Here is a 15209-nt window from a genome sequence, read left to right as displayed (position 1 = left end):
TGAGGTCGAGGATGTGACTGCTGAGGAATATCTTGATCTGGTTCAACATACCAATGTTGATCAGGGTGCTCCTATATTTAATGAAGAAACTGTCAAAGAAGCAGAAGATCATCTGGAGAATAATTCCAAGGGAAAGGGCGTTGTTGACACGAGATTTGACTCAAAGATCGATCCTTCTCTTGATGATAAAGTTGGTTTGCTAGTCGAGACAAGAGGGCTTATAAGATTATTGAAGCACATCGGTACATTAATCAAGAATTGAATGTAGAAGCCATTACACGCGCCAAAGAAAATTAGATGAAAACTTTCAAGGCCGCGTCTATAGTTCAAGTTGATATCATTTCTTGGCTCTTTGATTCTGATTTAAAAGTATGTGTTGTTAAATGGGAGAAGGGTGTTCAGTACTATGAACGAATGTCTGATCTTCTCTCATTACCGAGATGGGATGTACGCACTCTGGCGTATCGTCCATTCATTAATCATGGAAAGGACTACCATGCAAGTCGTTTTCACCAACACTTGCTGTTTGAGGTGAACAATGGATTTAAGTATTTTAAACCACAAATTCCCATCCGCAAGCGTATCGATGAGATCGGTCCGAGAACAGGTTGGAGAAAGTTGGTTCTTAAGGTAAAGCCGCCGAAAACCATGAAGCGTGTGCTGGTGAAGACGATGAACCAACACATGTATTTATCCTTCAACTGCTGGTACTACGATAACAAAACTGGCGAGGCTGTCATCGTGTTGGGTAAAGGTTTAAAGACTGAGCTGATAAAGATCATCGATCCGATGTGGCTCGTTAATTTAACTGAGACCGACAATGACGTGCTATTTAAGAACAAGATTTTGATTGAGCGTCGTGAAGACTATGATCTGGCAATGCAATTTCAACGCGTTGTTAGGGTGTGTCATGAACATGGGATTCACAGCTGCAGGGATTGGCCGACAAGATGTTTCAAGTAACTTACAAGACAAAGAGCTCAAGACGAGAGGGTGTCTGTTAGTGCACGGTTTTGCGTCTCGAGTCTTTGTATCTTTCGTTAATGTATTTGTCGTTTTATTAATGTAATCAACATTTAATTTATTAAGTTAGTTCGCTAAGGGATTTCGCTAGTTCTCTAAGGATGTTTAGCGAACTAGCCTTTAAGTTAAGATCACTCCTGATTCATTAAGGATGTTTAACGAATCATGGGGTGATTCGTTAAGGCTTATTTCGTTATATGTAATGTAACGAAGGCGGTGTCTGATTCGTTATCGAATGTTAACGAATCAGACTCGTCTTCTATATATAGTGGTGTTATTCCACTGTTTAATTTAAGTATTGAGTTAAAGTTATCGAACCTCTGTCCAATTCGTTCCTCTCAATCTTCATCTTAATATTATACATACACATATATACTACAATACTAATATATATAATATAACATTAGCATATAAATCAATAGTATATTGAACTAGATCCGGTATTAGAGTTATTATCTAATATATACATCAGATCTGAAATCCGATGTTCAAACAGGACCAGTGATGTATTTATCGCCAACTTCTGCCCAACAAAGTGGCGAACGACACTTTCTTCCATAAAGTGCCTCAAAAGGTGCAGCCTAATGCTTGTGTGATAGCTGTAATTATAAGAGAATTCAGCTAGTGACAGATGATTATCCCAATTACCACCAAAGTCCATCAGACAAGCACGTAGTATATCTTCCAAGGTTTGTCCTTTCACTTTGACCATCTGTTTGTGGATGATAGGTTGTACTCATATCCAATCCAGTACCCAAGGCTTTTTGTAACGACTTCCAGAATGTTGATGTGAAACGACTGTCTCTATCAGAGATGATGAAAGTTGGATCACCATGCCTAGACACAACTTCTTTGATGTAGATTCTCATGAGTTTCTCAGTCTTGTCAGTTTCTTGAATTGGAAGAAAATGGGCAGATTTTGTCAGGCGGTCGACTATTACCCAAATGGTGTCATGATTGTTTCTCATCTTAGGTAGTTTTGTAATGAAATCCATAGGGATCTGCTCCCATTTCCACTGCGGTATTTCTGGCTGTTGAAGGAGTCCGAACGGTTTCTGATATTCAGCCTTGACCTTCGAATATGTTAGGCATTTACCAACGTAGATGGCAATATCGCCTTTCATGTTGGGCCACCAATAAAGCTCCTTGAGGTCTTTGTACATCTTGTCTGAACCAGGATGAATTGAGTATTTAGACTTGTGAGCCTCGTTTAAGACTAGCTCACGTAACCCTCCAGTGTGTGGTACCCAAATTCTATTAGAAAAGTAGAGAGTTTCATCGGATTTGGGTTCCAGTTGCTTATCCATCCCTCGAAGGTTTTCACCTTTTAGGTTTTCGGCTTTTAGCGCTTCTTGTTGTGCATTACGAATTTGAGTGGTGAGGCTTGTATGTATGGTCATTCCCAATGCACGAACTCGAAGTGTCTTAACTCTTTCTTTGCGGCTCAAGGCATTGGACACGACGTTTGCCTTACCCGGATGATAATGAATCTCACAATCGTAATCAATAAGCAACTCAACCCAACGGCGTTGTCGCATGTTTAATTATTTTTGATCAAATATGTGCTGCAGGCTTTTGTGATCAGTAAACACAGTACACTTTGTACCATAGAGATAGTGTCGCCAAATCTTGAGTGAAAATACGACGGCTCCTAACTCCAAATCATGAGTCGTGTAATTTTTCTCATGCACTTTTAATTGTCTGGAGGCATAGGCGATCACTTTATCTTTTTGCATCAACACGCATCCCAAGCCTTGATGAGACGCATCTCAGAAGACGACAATATTATCAGTACCTTCTGGAAGAGATAAAATCGGTGCGCTGCACAATTTTCATTTTAGTAGTTGGAAAGCAGATTCTTTTTTTTGCCCCAATCTAATTTCTTATCCTTTTGTGTCAAAACAGTTAATGCTTGGGCTATCTTGGAAAAATTCTTAATGAATCGACGGCAGTAGCTAGCTAGTCCTAAAAACTGGCGCACCTCGGTTGGAGTCTTTGGTGCTTCCCAATTTTTAATTGTCTCGATCTTGGCAGGATCAACGTGTATGCCATTCTCATTGATTACGTGTCCGAGAAATTGGACTTCTCGGATCCAGAATTCACACTTTGAGAACTTAGCGTACAATTTTTCGTTTTTGAGTAATTCTAGGATTAGTTTCAAATGTTGTTCATGTTCCTCCTTAGTTTGTGAATATATGAGGATGTCATCGATGAACACAATCACAAACTTGTCTAAATAAGGCTTACAAACCCTATTCATGAGATCCATTAAAACAGCAGGAGCATTTGTCAAGCCAAAGGGCATGACTAAGAATTCATAATGGCCATAACGAGTTCGGAAAGCAGTCTTGGGAACGTCTTCCTCTTGAATCCTCAATTGACGGTATCCGGACCGTAGGTCTTTCTTTGAGTAGAAACTAGAACCTTGTAGTTGATCAAATAAGTCGTCAATTCTAGGAAGTGGATATCGGTTCTTAATCGTGAGTTTATTTAATTCCCGATAATCGATACACATCCTAAAAGTTCCATCTTTTTTCTTCACGAACAAGACCGGAGCTCCCCACGGTGAGAAACTCGGTCTAATAAAACCCTTACCTAATAATTCTTGCAATTGGTTGGATAGTTCTTGCAACTCTGATGGTGCTAATCGATATGGAGATCGAGCAATTGGTGCGGCTCCCGGCACCAAATCAATTCGGAACTCAACTTGTCTTGGCGGCGGTAACCCTGGTAAGTCTTCGGTGAAGACTTCAGGGTAATCCTTAACGATAGGTATGTCTTCAATTCTTCGTTCTTTGGGTTCCCTATCAACAACATGTGCTAGAAATGCATGGTATCCTTTGCGTAAAAAGTTTCGGGCCTTCATGCAATTTATCAGCTTTAACTTGGTGCCACTCTTCTCGCCATGAATCGTGAGGGTTTCTCCATTTGGGAGTGGAATGCGTACTATCTTCTTGAAGCACACAATCTCCGCATGGTTCTTTGATAACCAATCCATACCAACGACGATGTCAAAACTTCCGAGTTCTACAGGTAACATGTCTATGCTAAACGAATGACCTTCTAGAAACAAATTACACCCTTGGATAACCTCATTGCTTTCAATTAGCTTACCATCAGCCAATTTAATTGTATATCGTTGGTTTAATTGTCTCGCCTTAATATTAAGCAAAGATTTAAAATCTTTTGACACAAAACTCAAATCAGCACCTGTGTCGAATAATATAGAGGCATAGTGATTGTTTACTAGGAACGTACCCGTGACGGTATTAGGGACTTGGCGAGCGTCACCGGATCCTATCACAAATGCCCTCCCATGAGCTTGGTTGTTATTTTTCAGCTTTGGGAAGTCTTTCTTGAAGTGCTTGGGGTCTCCACATTCATAACATCCTTGTTTGACCCTATCAACATTCTTATCTGCAGTGACATTGACCCTACAAGTCGTAGCTTGATGACCGAACTTCTTGCACTTATCACATTGCGTGAACCTCCCCACGTGATGGTAAGGGCACCGGTTACACTTTGGGAGAGTACCACCATAACCCCTTGGTTCCACAACATTAGCAACAAAAGCCTTGACAGTTTCTTGTTTCTTTTGATTCGGTTTCTTAGACCTGTTACTCATTTTACCACAATGTTTCCTCTTTTCCCCATATTTGTTATCATACGCCTTTTTACCAAAAAGTCCATCACGCACGGCGTCGTCTCTTAGCTTGTTAGCCAGGTTGATGGCACTCTTCATGGTTGTAGGAGTTGACGAAGTCACCATGCCACGAATTTGAGGTGCGAGACCCCAGAGATAGCGTTCAATCTTCTTGATATCTAGTGTGACCATGTGTGGCACAAGAGTTGAAAGTTCATTGAAGCGATCATTGTACCCAACTAGATCATCACCAACCATTGTCAAACTCCACAGTTCGGCTTCCAACTTTTGGAGCTCATTACGGGGGCAGTACTCCTCGAGCATCATAGTTTTTAGTTGTTCCCACGAAAGCTGGTATTCCACATCCAATCCGAGAGTTTTAACTTGAGAGTTCCACCATGCTAGTGCTTTGTCTTCAAGATTACAGGTGGTATATTTAACCATGTCGGCGTCAGGGCAGTTGCTAATCTTTAGAACTGACTTAGTTTTCTCAATCCACCGTAGAAATCCAATTGCACCCTTAATGCCGCGAAAGGTTCGAGGGTGGCAAGACAAAAAGGTCTTATAGGAACACCCTTCGTGATTGCTTCCAGTATCTGCGTTGCCAAGGCTAATAGTTTAGACAAGTTGCAATCATATAATATTATATAGATGTGTACATATAATTCGTGACTGTTATATAAACTAGTCATACGATGGTGCAATATTCACATTAGTACATATAATGTCATGTCAGAAATATTATGCCATCAAGATACCTACACTTTAAAAAAACATAAAATTATCTAACCAAACTAACACATTTAAACTAACCAAACTAATTCTTAATAATGCCTAAACCAACCAAACTACCAACCCCCTTCCCTTTCTTATGGTGAGCAACAAAAAGGGACCCCCTTATTTCTTAGACTCGAGATACATGTTATCACAAATTTTAATATATTAAATGTGAGTGCACAACATAAAGTCTATATATTGGACTATTGAGCCTTGCTTTGGTTTTATAATAATTTATTACCAACGTCCGAGTTTATCAGGCTAACTTGCATATGTCAACCGGTAATTTCTAAGATTACCGACCGTATGATAACGATATGTATGGATTCTCTAGACTTTATGAATTAGTTAATGCAATTTAAGCCAAATAGAAACTCATAAAATGTATGCGCGTTTAGGACATGTACGGATATTGACCTGAAAATGGCGGTTGTCACACTTATTTATAAAAAAAACATCATAACCGGAGTTCTATACATCCGTTTGGATTGATTCCGGCGGCTATATTCTCGGTTCTTGTTCTATTTTATTTTATTTTATTTTGTATAAGTGTTAAGTCTATTTGGATCAAAATACTTGACACGATAACCTTGCTCGTTTATTTTATCTCTCGGTTTACTTGCTTAATCATCAAGGTGAGAAATCACTCCCCTATTTTACTGTTTTTAAATGCTTTTGGAGGAATTATGCATATCATATCTTATTTTTCACACTACATATTATCCATACTATCAAATCATAATTATTGTGTTGTTGATCAATTAAATGTTTATTTGCTAATTTTTATTTGTTTGATTATTTGATTCTAGCAATTCAGAGGGGTCCATCATTGACTCTAGCAAGTCGTCATAGTAGCCATAGCCCATTTATGAGGCATGGCCAACTGACATCAGTTATTTGTTTTCATTTAATTTTTGATATTCATGATATTGATTTGTATATTTTATATATAATACATTCATAATCAAAATTTCATGATTACTTACTCAACATGTGTTTTTGACAAAATATATACATTTACGCATATTGAAGGTTGTTATTTGATTTGAAGTGAAGATTGTAGGTCACGTAGATTGGCTTTAGGTTATATATAAAATGACAACTAGTTTGATCTATAAGTTTTTTTTATTTATTTATAACAAGTTGAGACGATGAGTATTTGATTGAATTTAAATAAATAAATTAGATATTGTCATATTTAAATTGTATGATAGTACCTTGTGATTTGTGAGCAATCAGTTCGCGCCCCGGCATTTTAACTGACCCAACTAAATAATAAAAAAATGAATTTAAATGTGGTTGGTTGGAGCATCCCGTGAATCACATGTATGATTAGACTCCAACAAAAACATATATATCAAAATGGGTTGAGAAATGCGTAGTTGGAGTGCCAATGGGTTTTCCCGGATTTTTCACCCAACTAAACATGTTTAAATAACAAAAATACAATATTTGGAAACTCGGTATTTAGCCTTGAACTACCCTGAATTTGGTTTATAAATAAGGAATTTAACCGTTTAGCTGGCTACGTTAACGCTTAAAGTTCCGATTGTATGAAAATTGTTACGCTTTTGCCTACAAGCTCGAGTATTGTGGTCGGGTTATACTCCATGTAAAGAATAGTATCTTACCTTGGGTTCTCTGAATCGTTTTGCCATGGCCCAACTCACAGTATTCTCCCCCTTCCAGTTACTACATGAACTTGTCTACCCCCATGCTTTATTGTGCGAGAGTAAAAACAAAATAAGGGAATTCTTAATGAATTTCCAAAAATTAAAAACAATATACAAATTTAAAGAAAATAATTTTGAGAATGAGGCGTAGCCTCGGAGTTTGTGTGTGCGTGTACAAAATTAAAATAATAAAGTAAATAAATAAATAAGTAAGTTGTAAACAATTAAAATTTGAACACATAGGTAGTCAAGTACGCACGTATGGGTTCTTAAGCATGTTACTAGGACACCTCTAATGACCAATCTTACAACTTTCGGCTCTAATACCAATCTGTCACACCCCAACCTAAGGCGGAAATGCCGGGGCACGAACTGATTTATCACAACTAACTTATTTATTTGACAATATCAAACTTATTTAAATTCAATCAAATACACATCGTGTCAACTTGTTACAAACAAATAAAAAAACAAATAAATGAAACTAGTTGTCTTTTTATATATAACCTAAAGCCAATCTTTGTGACATTCAATCTTCACTTCAAACCAAAGAATAACCCACAATATGCGAAAAAATATATTTTTGTTGTCAAAAACACATGGGATTAATCCCTCCCATATTTTACCGTTTTAAAATATTTATTTGGACTTTATGCGTATCTGTTCTTATTTTTCATAATACATAATATCCATACTAGCAAATCATAATTATTGTGTTGTTGATTAGTTAAATGTTTATTTTCTATTTGCTTATTTGTTTGATTATTTTATTCTTGCAATTCGTAGGGGTCCATCATTGATTTAGCAACTCTTGATTCTAGCAAGTTATCATAGTAGCCATAGCCCGTTTATGAGGCATGATCAACTGACACCAGGTATTTGTTTTCATATAATTGTTGATACTCATGATATTGATTTGCATATATTATATATAATTTGTTTATTATCAAAATTTTGTGATTACTTACTCAACATGTGTTTTGACTATATATATATATATATATATATATATATATATATATATATATATATATATATATATATATATATATATGTTTAAGGCATATTGCTGGTTATTTTTTGGTTTGAAGAGAAGATTGAAGGTCACACAGATTGATTTTAGGTTATATATAAAAAGACAACTAGTTTGATTTATTTGCTTTTTATTTATTTATTTGTAACAAGTTGAGAGGATGTGTATTTGATTGAATTTAAATAAATAAATTAGGTATTGTAATATTTAAATTGTATGATAGTACCTTGTGAGTTGTAAGCAACCAATACGCGCCCCGGCATTTTCTCCTCAGGTTGGGGTGTGACACTAAGTATTTTGTTAGGACATGTATCCCCAAAGTAAAAGCGTAAAAAGGGGGTGTGAGAAACTTACCTTGAAATTGAAGCTAAACTTGAAATGAAAACCGAAAACGCATTAAAGAAAATGATTGATCGAACTTCGAGAACTATAAAAAAATATAACAATTAAAGACTAACTATCGGGATTGTAAAAGTTAGAATAATTAAGTTTTGGAGATTGTGTATTATTTTATTATATTTCAATATATTATGGCATTATAATATTATTTAAAATTATTAACGATTGATCTTTCTAATATTGATTAGTTAACATGAGAATTATAATATTTTTTAAACACGGATTTTAATGGTAGAAATAGTATTTTAGTGTATTATAAAGTTGGCGAAAAGTTAAATAATAATATAATGTTAATCAGGTTTTCAAGAAACTTTAACGAAAACAAAAGTTGGTTTTTAGTTGAGAAAATGATAAGTATAATATATAACTAATTTTATTAAATTTAAAATGATATTATTTAATTTATAATTATTTTTAATAATTTATTTGATTAATATAATAAATTAAAAGTTATAAAGAGAAATTTAAATAAAAATGGCGTGATAGTGTTCGAACCCAGGTCCTCATACCCATACTTTCATGAATTAACAGATGGACCAGCTTGTTTGTTTGTTAAAAGACCATAAACAAAAATATATAAATTAACATAAAAGTCCATAATCTTCATCAAAACCCTAGATTTTCAAATCTGTTAAATGGTTATATGTTTGATCAACTTAGGTTAGGGGTTTCGTTAATCGGCTAAAAATGATTCAAAACCATATAATTATTACACGTAACTCTGAAGATTTGATGAGCAACGACGGTATGGCCAGAGACGAACTTGGACAGATCAATTAAGCGATGAAGAGTGCATTTTAGGTTACTTTGACGTTTGTAGCAAGTTTAGTTTATGAATAGAGGCCTATTTATAATCTCAATAGGAGCATTTAAGCGTTTATGATTGTTAATGGTATTTTGATTATAATTTGACTGTTACCAGGTTGATTCGCGGATTAATTAGGTGTTGAAACACGTTATTATGGGTGATTATACATTTGCCGTAATGGACAATAGGTATTACAAGCTTTTATTTGGGTTAAAACACAAGTTGGATGGTGTTTAAAGGTCGTCGGAGTCGAAAATCCGGTCGCTATATTTGCGGTAGGTTTTAATTAAAATTTTATAATTTAAATACATTTTACACTTATAACCCTCAGTTTTCATATTGTTTTAAATTATAATTACATATTGGACCTTGTATTTTCAAATATTTTATAATTATAATAAAAGGTTATAAAGTTGGATATTTACTTATCACCCGAATAGTTTAAAATTGGTTAAACGAAGACTTAAATCTTGCAGTTTTAAACAAAATGAATATAAACGAACAGATAATGAACTTAAATCATCATGAATAATATATTATTGATAAACGGCAACTGAGAATATATTGCAACGACAAAACGGGTCGGTTTAACAAATACAAATATAAAAATATAAAATACATGAAACGAAACTTGATATATATATATATATAAACAAACCCGAAAGTTCAAAATGGGTTGGGTTTTCGGGTTTAAAAATTAACGAATGTTACATGATATCATAATCATAGTCCTGTATCAACTTCAACCAACTTCTCTTCCTCGTGTTCAACTCTTTTTGCTCGAAAAATTACTTTAAACTCTTACGATTTGTATACTTAGTACCATACAGATAATGTCTCTAGATCTTGAGAGCATGCACAATTGCCGCTAGCTCCAAATCATGCGTCGGGTATGTACTCTCATGAACTTTTAACTATCTAGACGCATAGGCTATTTCCTTGTTGCATTAAAACACAATCTAACACACGATGCGAAGCATCTATACAAACAACCAAATCCTCATCATCATCGGGTAGGGCAAGGATTGGAGCTTGTGTGAGTCTTTTCTTCAATTCCTCAAAAGCTTCTTCCTAGTACTTACCCCAATTGAATACAACGGTCTTTCGGGTCATGCCGGTCAACGGTGCGGCTATCTTAGAGAAGCTTTGATTGAATCTCCTATAATAGCCAGCCAACCCAAAGAAGTTGCGTATATCAGTAGGGTTTTGCAGAGTCTTCCAATTCATTATCGCCACAATATTAGTTGAGTCCACAGTAATCCCTTCAGGATTGATCATGTGACCTAGAAACTGTACCTCACGCTACCAGGATGCGCACTTCGAAAACTTAGCATATAATTTTCTCTCTTCAAACCTCCAATACTTCTCTTAAATGCTCAAAATGAACATGATGACTGATTTGTCTAGCATCGGCCAACATACCCTATTATCATGTCCATGAATGCCACAGGAGCATTAGTCAGACCAAATGACATCATAAGGAACTCGTAGTGTCTACATAGCGTCCGAAACTCTGTCTTAGGGATGTCAGCCTCCTCCACCTTTAGTTGATGATAGCATGATCTAAGGTCTATTTGTGAGAATCAAGTAGCACCTTGTAACTAATCAAACAAATCATCAATTCGTGGCAATGGATATCTGTTCTTCAACGTAAGTTTATTCAGATCACTATAGTCTATACACATTCTCATACTCCCATCCTTCATCTTAACAAATAGCACCGGTGCGCCCCACAGGGGAACACTCGGCCTTATAAAAACTTTGTCGAGGAGTTCTTGCAGTTGGGACATCAGTTCATCTCAGATGGTGCTAGAAGATAAGGTGCTTTCTCGGCGGGTTGTGCTCCTGGTACTAAGTCTATCTAAAATTCTACCTCTCGTTCTGACGGCAACCCCGGAAGGTCCTCTAGAAACACTTTTGGCTAGTCGCGCACAACAGGAACATCTTTCACTTCTTTCGTCTCGGCCGTAGCGTTGACAACATACGCCAGGTAGACACTGCATCCTCACCTTAACAAACCTTCGGCTTTTATCATCGAAATGACATTAAGCCCGTAACTTTCTTGATCACCATAAACCGTCACCGTACTACCATCCAAAGATTTTAACCTTATCATTCTATTCTTATATACTATCTGAGCCTCAAAGTCAGACAGCCGGTCCATGCGCAACACAACGTCGAATCCTCTTAAAGTCATCACATACAGGGAAGAACGGAATTCCCGCCCAGATATCTCAACCATTCTCATTATCCTAATCGAGGTTTCACTAGCGGTTTCTACTGTAAATGTTTCAGACACACGACAACATTCCATTTTTGCTAACATACTAAATGTCGTAGCTACAAAACTCCTAATTTTTCCTGAGTCAAACAACACAGAAGCAGAAATATGGTTTACTGAAAACGTACATGTCATAACATCAGGGATCTTCTTGGCATGTTCCTGAATCCGCATGTAGGCTCTGGTCTTTGGCTTAGACGGTTCAGCTCCTTTCTTTCCGCTTCCTCCAGCTTCTGTACATTCCCTAGCCATGTGGCCCGTCTTGCCACATCGGAATCATGCTGGTTTCTCCTTGAACTCATGAGCATGGTGCCCCACTTTACCACACTTATAACATGCATTCCCCACTATGTTCTTGCCCACATTTACGACAAGCATCGGAACCAGTACCACACTTGCACTCACCACCATGCATCAAACTACAAGTTTTGCATGACTTCTTCTCTCACACCTTCTGTTGCTTGCCTTTGGGGTTCAACATCTGAGTACCGGGTCGTTTAGTCGAAGCGGCCCATTTCTTTTATTTCTTCTATTCTGTTGTGTTGGTAATATTAATATGGATTGGAGGTTTAGCTTTGCACAAGATCATGTTTTATATTTATAAAAGTGATTTCTACTAAAACTAAACACACACAAAATAGGCAAATGTACCTATCGTATATGTAGGATAGTATTGGTAAGAACCAAGTATCGATCCGTGGACACAAATGTTTCTAATAATGAATCTTTGTCTTACTTTAATCAGAGGGTTTAATCATTTTTTTGAAATTGGTTTTTAAACTTTTTATTAAATAGAAATACTTATATATAATATATAGGTGACAAGAAGAGAAATTCTATGTGAGTAATTCAATTATATGAAGGTTTACCATCTAATATCAAGAATTCACTCCATTATTCCTTGATGATTATTAAATGACCATGTGATAAACTTGTCCTAATAATATATGAAAGAATAGTCCCTCATTTCTAAGTGAACATATTCTATGACATAAAAGAAAGTAGCATGTTCATTTAAAGTCCATCCTTTCCTAATGTCATACTACCACGAGAATGTCAATTAAAGTAGACAAGCAATTTGGTATAGTCAAACGATTAGGACTGACTTCGATTTCTTAGATACCAATCCTAACAACTTTGAGTGGTCGTAGTTAACTCACACAACCTCCCTTTGGTTAATTTAATTAGATTATAATTACACATTCCATTAACATATGATTTCTTTAACTATCATGATAACCTAAGCAATCGGGTTAACAATGTTATTTCAGACATATCAAAACTAGAGAAATAGATCATAGCTTATATCTCATCATTTCTAAGTACAACATAAGAATACATGTTTTATCTTGAATAAGGTATCAAAGTTTTCTTTTTACCATTTCTAGTTTCCAAGAACATGATTTAACATGAATGATTATAAATCATCAACTTTGATGTATCGAATTAAAGTGATAAACATTTCTTCATCAATGGATAATTGCAAAATAACAATGTACTATACCAAACTAAACCACGTGTTTCACATAATCATCAAGTAAAACAAAGCTTCTTCATAGATTATAGATGGTAAATAGGGTTAGCTCATAATGAGCATTGTTATGAACATAAATAGAGATGATGATAACAAACACATGATTAAACTAGAACAATCTAACCAAATGTGGATGAATCTCCCTTCTTAATGATGTTGGATTATGGTGATGTTGATGATGATGGATGATGATGATAACCTCCAAGCCTTCAAACTCCTCACAAGATCTTTAATATGAGTGTAATGAGGGTGTTTTTATTATAGAAACCCGTTTAGAGATATTCTTCAAGCACACCAAATGAGTGCAACTTAAGCCTCTATTTATAGGCTGTGTAGAGAGAGGGGCACAACCTCGTGCTTCATGAGGCAAGGCTCCATGTCCAGGTGTCCAGTTGCATGCTGTCATATCATACATGATGACTCACCACTGGGGCGTGCTTCTGAGCACGCCCCCATGCTTTTTAACAACATGTGCTTAATTCCAGTTTGTCTTTTCTGAATATGACCACGGCCCCGTGTTATGTCCAGTATTTGTCTTTTCTTATAGATTTTTGTTTTTCTTGCGTTCAAAAGCATAGGGGCGTAGTCTTGGGAGAACGGGGGCGTGATTGAGGCTTTTCTTGGGTTTTCTTTCGTTTTTCTTCAAATTTTCGCTTGTTTCTTCGTTTAAGGCTTGGGTTTACCTGAATTGCATTTTAGTGTGATAAGTAGCCTTCTGAGCTAGTTTATTTGATAGAAGTTGCAGTTTTTAGAGATTATTTGATGCTGAAAAAGATGTATAATTTTATAAACATCACCCATCATCCACTGTTAAGTCATGATAAACCATTTCTGCGAGTTCATACAGTAGAATCATAAGTAGCAGGTCAACTTGCCATGACCAGCGTGCAGACGTTCTGTGGAAGTCCCCTCAAGTAGCACTTGATCCTCTTAGTCTTATTGTTCACCATATCAGGCACTAATCTGGACATGCGATTGAACTCAGTAGTGTACTTGCGGTGTGTCATCTTCCCCGCTCTCAGGTTCAAAAACCTCATCTCGGCTCTTTCAACTTCCGCATCAGCACAGAAACGCTTCATGACCATTAACATTTTCATTTTAGCTCAAGTTCCAAGGTTTCTAACATTTTCATGTTAGCTAAGGTTTTGGCGTTTTCACGTCACTTACATTTGGGCTAAATCCCGGTTTGGGCGAGTCCCTAGTTTAACATCCGTATCTTTGGGCATGTCCTCAGTTTGGGCTTGTCCCCAGTTTCTTTAAGTATAATATTTATATCTTTGGGCTTGTCCCCAATTTGTTGGGCTTGTCCCTAGTTTTTTGGGCTTGTCCCCGGTTTCTTGGGTTTAACCTCAGCTCCTAAGTCCAGCTATAAGTATCGTGGAAGCATTCACATTTGTGGTAACTTAGGTCTAATCAGACCCTATGGTATGATCTTTACTTATCAAGTTATATTTATTTAGATTGTATCTTTAGGAATTATTATATTCAAGGATCTAAGATCCATAATCTATTTTTACAAGGATAATTTATTCTTAAAACTCTTCTTAAATTTAAATTATAACAACTATACTTTCATAATAATAAACAATAGGCAAATAATCAAAAGATTTAAGTTATTATTATTATTAAAGGTCACCTGGATTTACAAAAAATCTTAACCCGGATTTCACCATATAAAGAATAACCATCCACTCGGGTTAAGTATGTGTTACTAACAGTACATAAAGTGCAAGAAATATAAAAGAAGAGGCATCAAAGGCTTCATCCTCGAAACAGAGGATCCATCCACCTTTGCTACCTCCCCCCCCCATAATTTTCTTAAGGATCACAGATCCTTCACCCTAATTAGCTATTGTCCTAGTACAAACCATCAAATATTCATAAAAACATAAACAACTAAAAAAGTGGGCTCAGGCCTTGTCTTTTCTATCCTTCATTGCCCACCTTAGCAGCTTCCTCCTCTACTGCTGTATCCTTCCCTGCATCAACCATCTCAGCTTCATGTCCACCAGTTGCCATTTTTGTGCTCTTACCAGCT

General features: G+C 36.2%; 1 protein-coding gene across 1 annotated transcript; it reads right to left on the bottom strand.

The window, feature by feature from the left end:
- Window positions 1–2792: 2792 nt before the first annotated feature.
- LOC143628141 (uncharacterized) lies at window positions 2793–11598 on the bottom strand. Its single transcript, XM_077097802.1, has 4 exons — window positions 11376–11598; window positions 8504–8576; window positions 3633–5276; window positions 2793–2844 (listed from the first exon to the last, which is right to left on the bottom strand). Exons 1-4 carry the CDS (start codon window positions 11596–11598, stop codon window positions 2793–2795), a joined length of 1992 nt encoding a protein of 663 aa, XP_076953917.1.
- Between the last annotated feature and the right edge of the window lie 3611 nt (window positions 11599–15209).

The sequence above is a fragment of the Bidens hawaiensis genome, unplaced genomic scaffold (assembly GCF_021521415.1).
Source record: "Bidens hawaiensis isolate Kalapana, Puna unplaced genomic scaffold, B.hawaiensis_p1.1 tig00004818_1, whole genome shotgun sequence".
NCBI lineage: Eukaryota > Viridiplantae > Streptophyta > Magnoliopsida > Asterales > Asteraceae > Bidens > Bidens hawaiensis.
Note: the sequence above shows the minus strand (reverse complement) of the source record. Positions and strands in the feature narration are given on the sequence as shown.

Coding starts and splice junctions, on each gene's coding strand:
- LOC143628141 (XM_077097802.1), bottom strand. CDS start 11,598: ATGGTTGAGATATCTGGGCGGGAATTCCGTTCTTCCCTGTATGTGATG. Junction 5,277..8,503: donor AGTTTAGCTTCAATTTCAAG/GTAAGTTTCTCA, acceptor CTAAACTATTAG/CCTTGGCAACGCAGATACTG. Junction 2,845..3,632: donor CAAGAACTATCCAACCAATT/GCAAGAATTATT, acceptor AAAATTGTGCAG/CGCACCGATTTTATCTCTTC.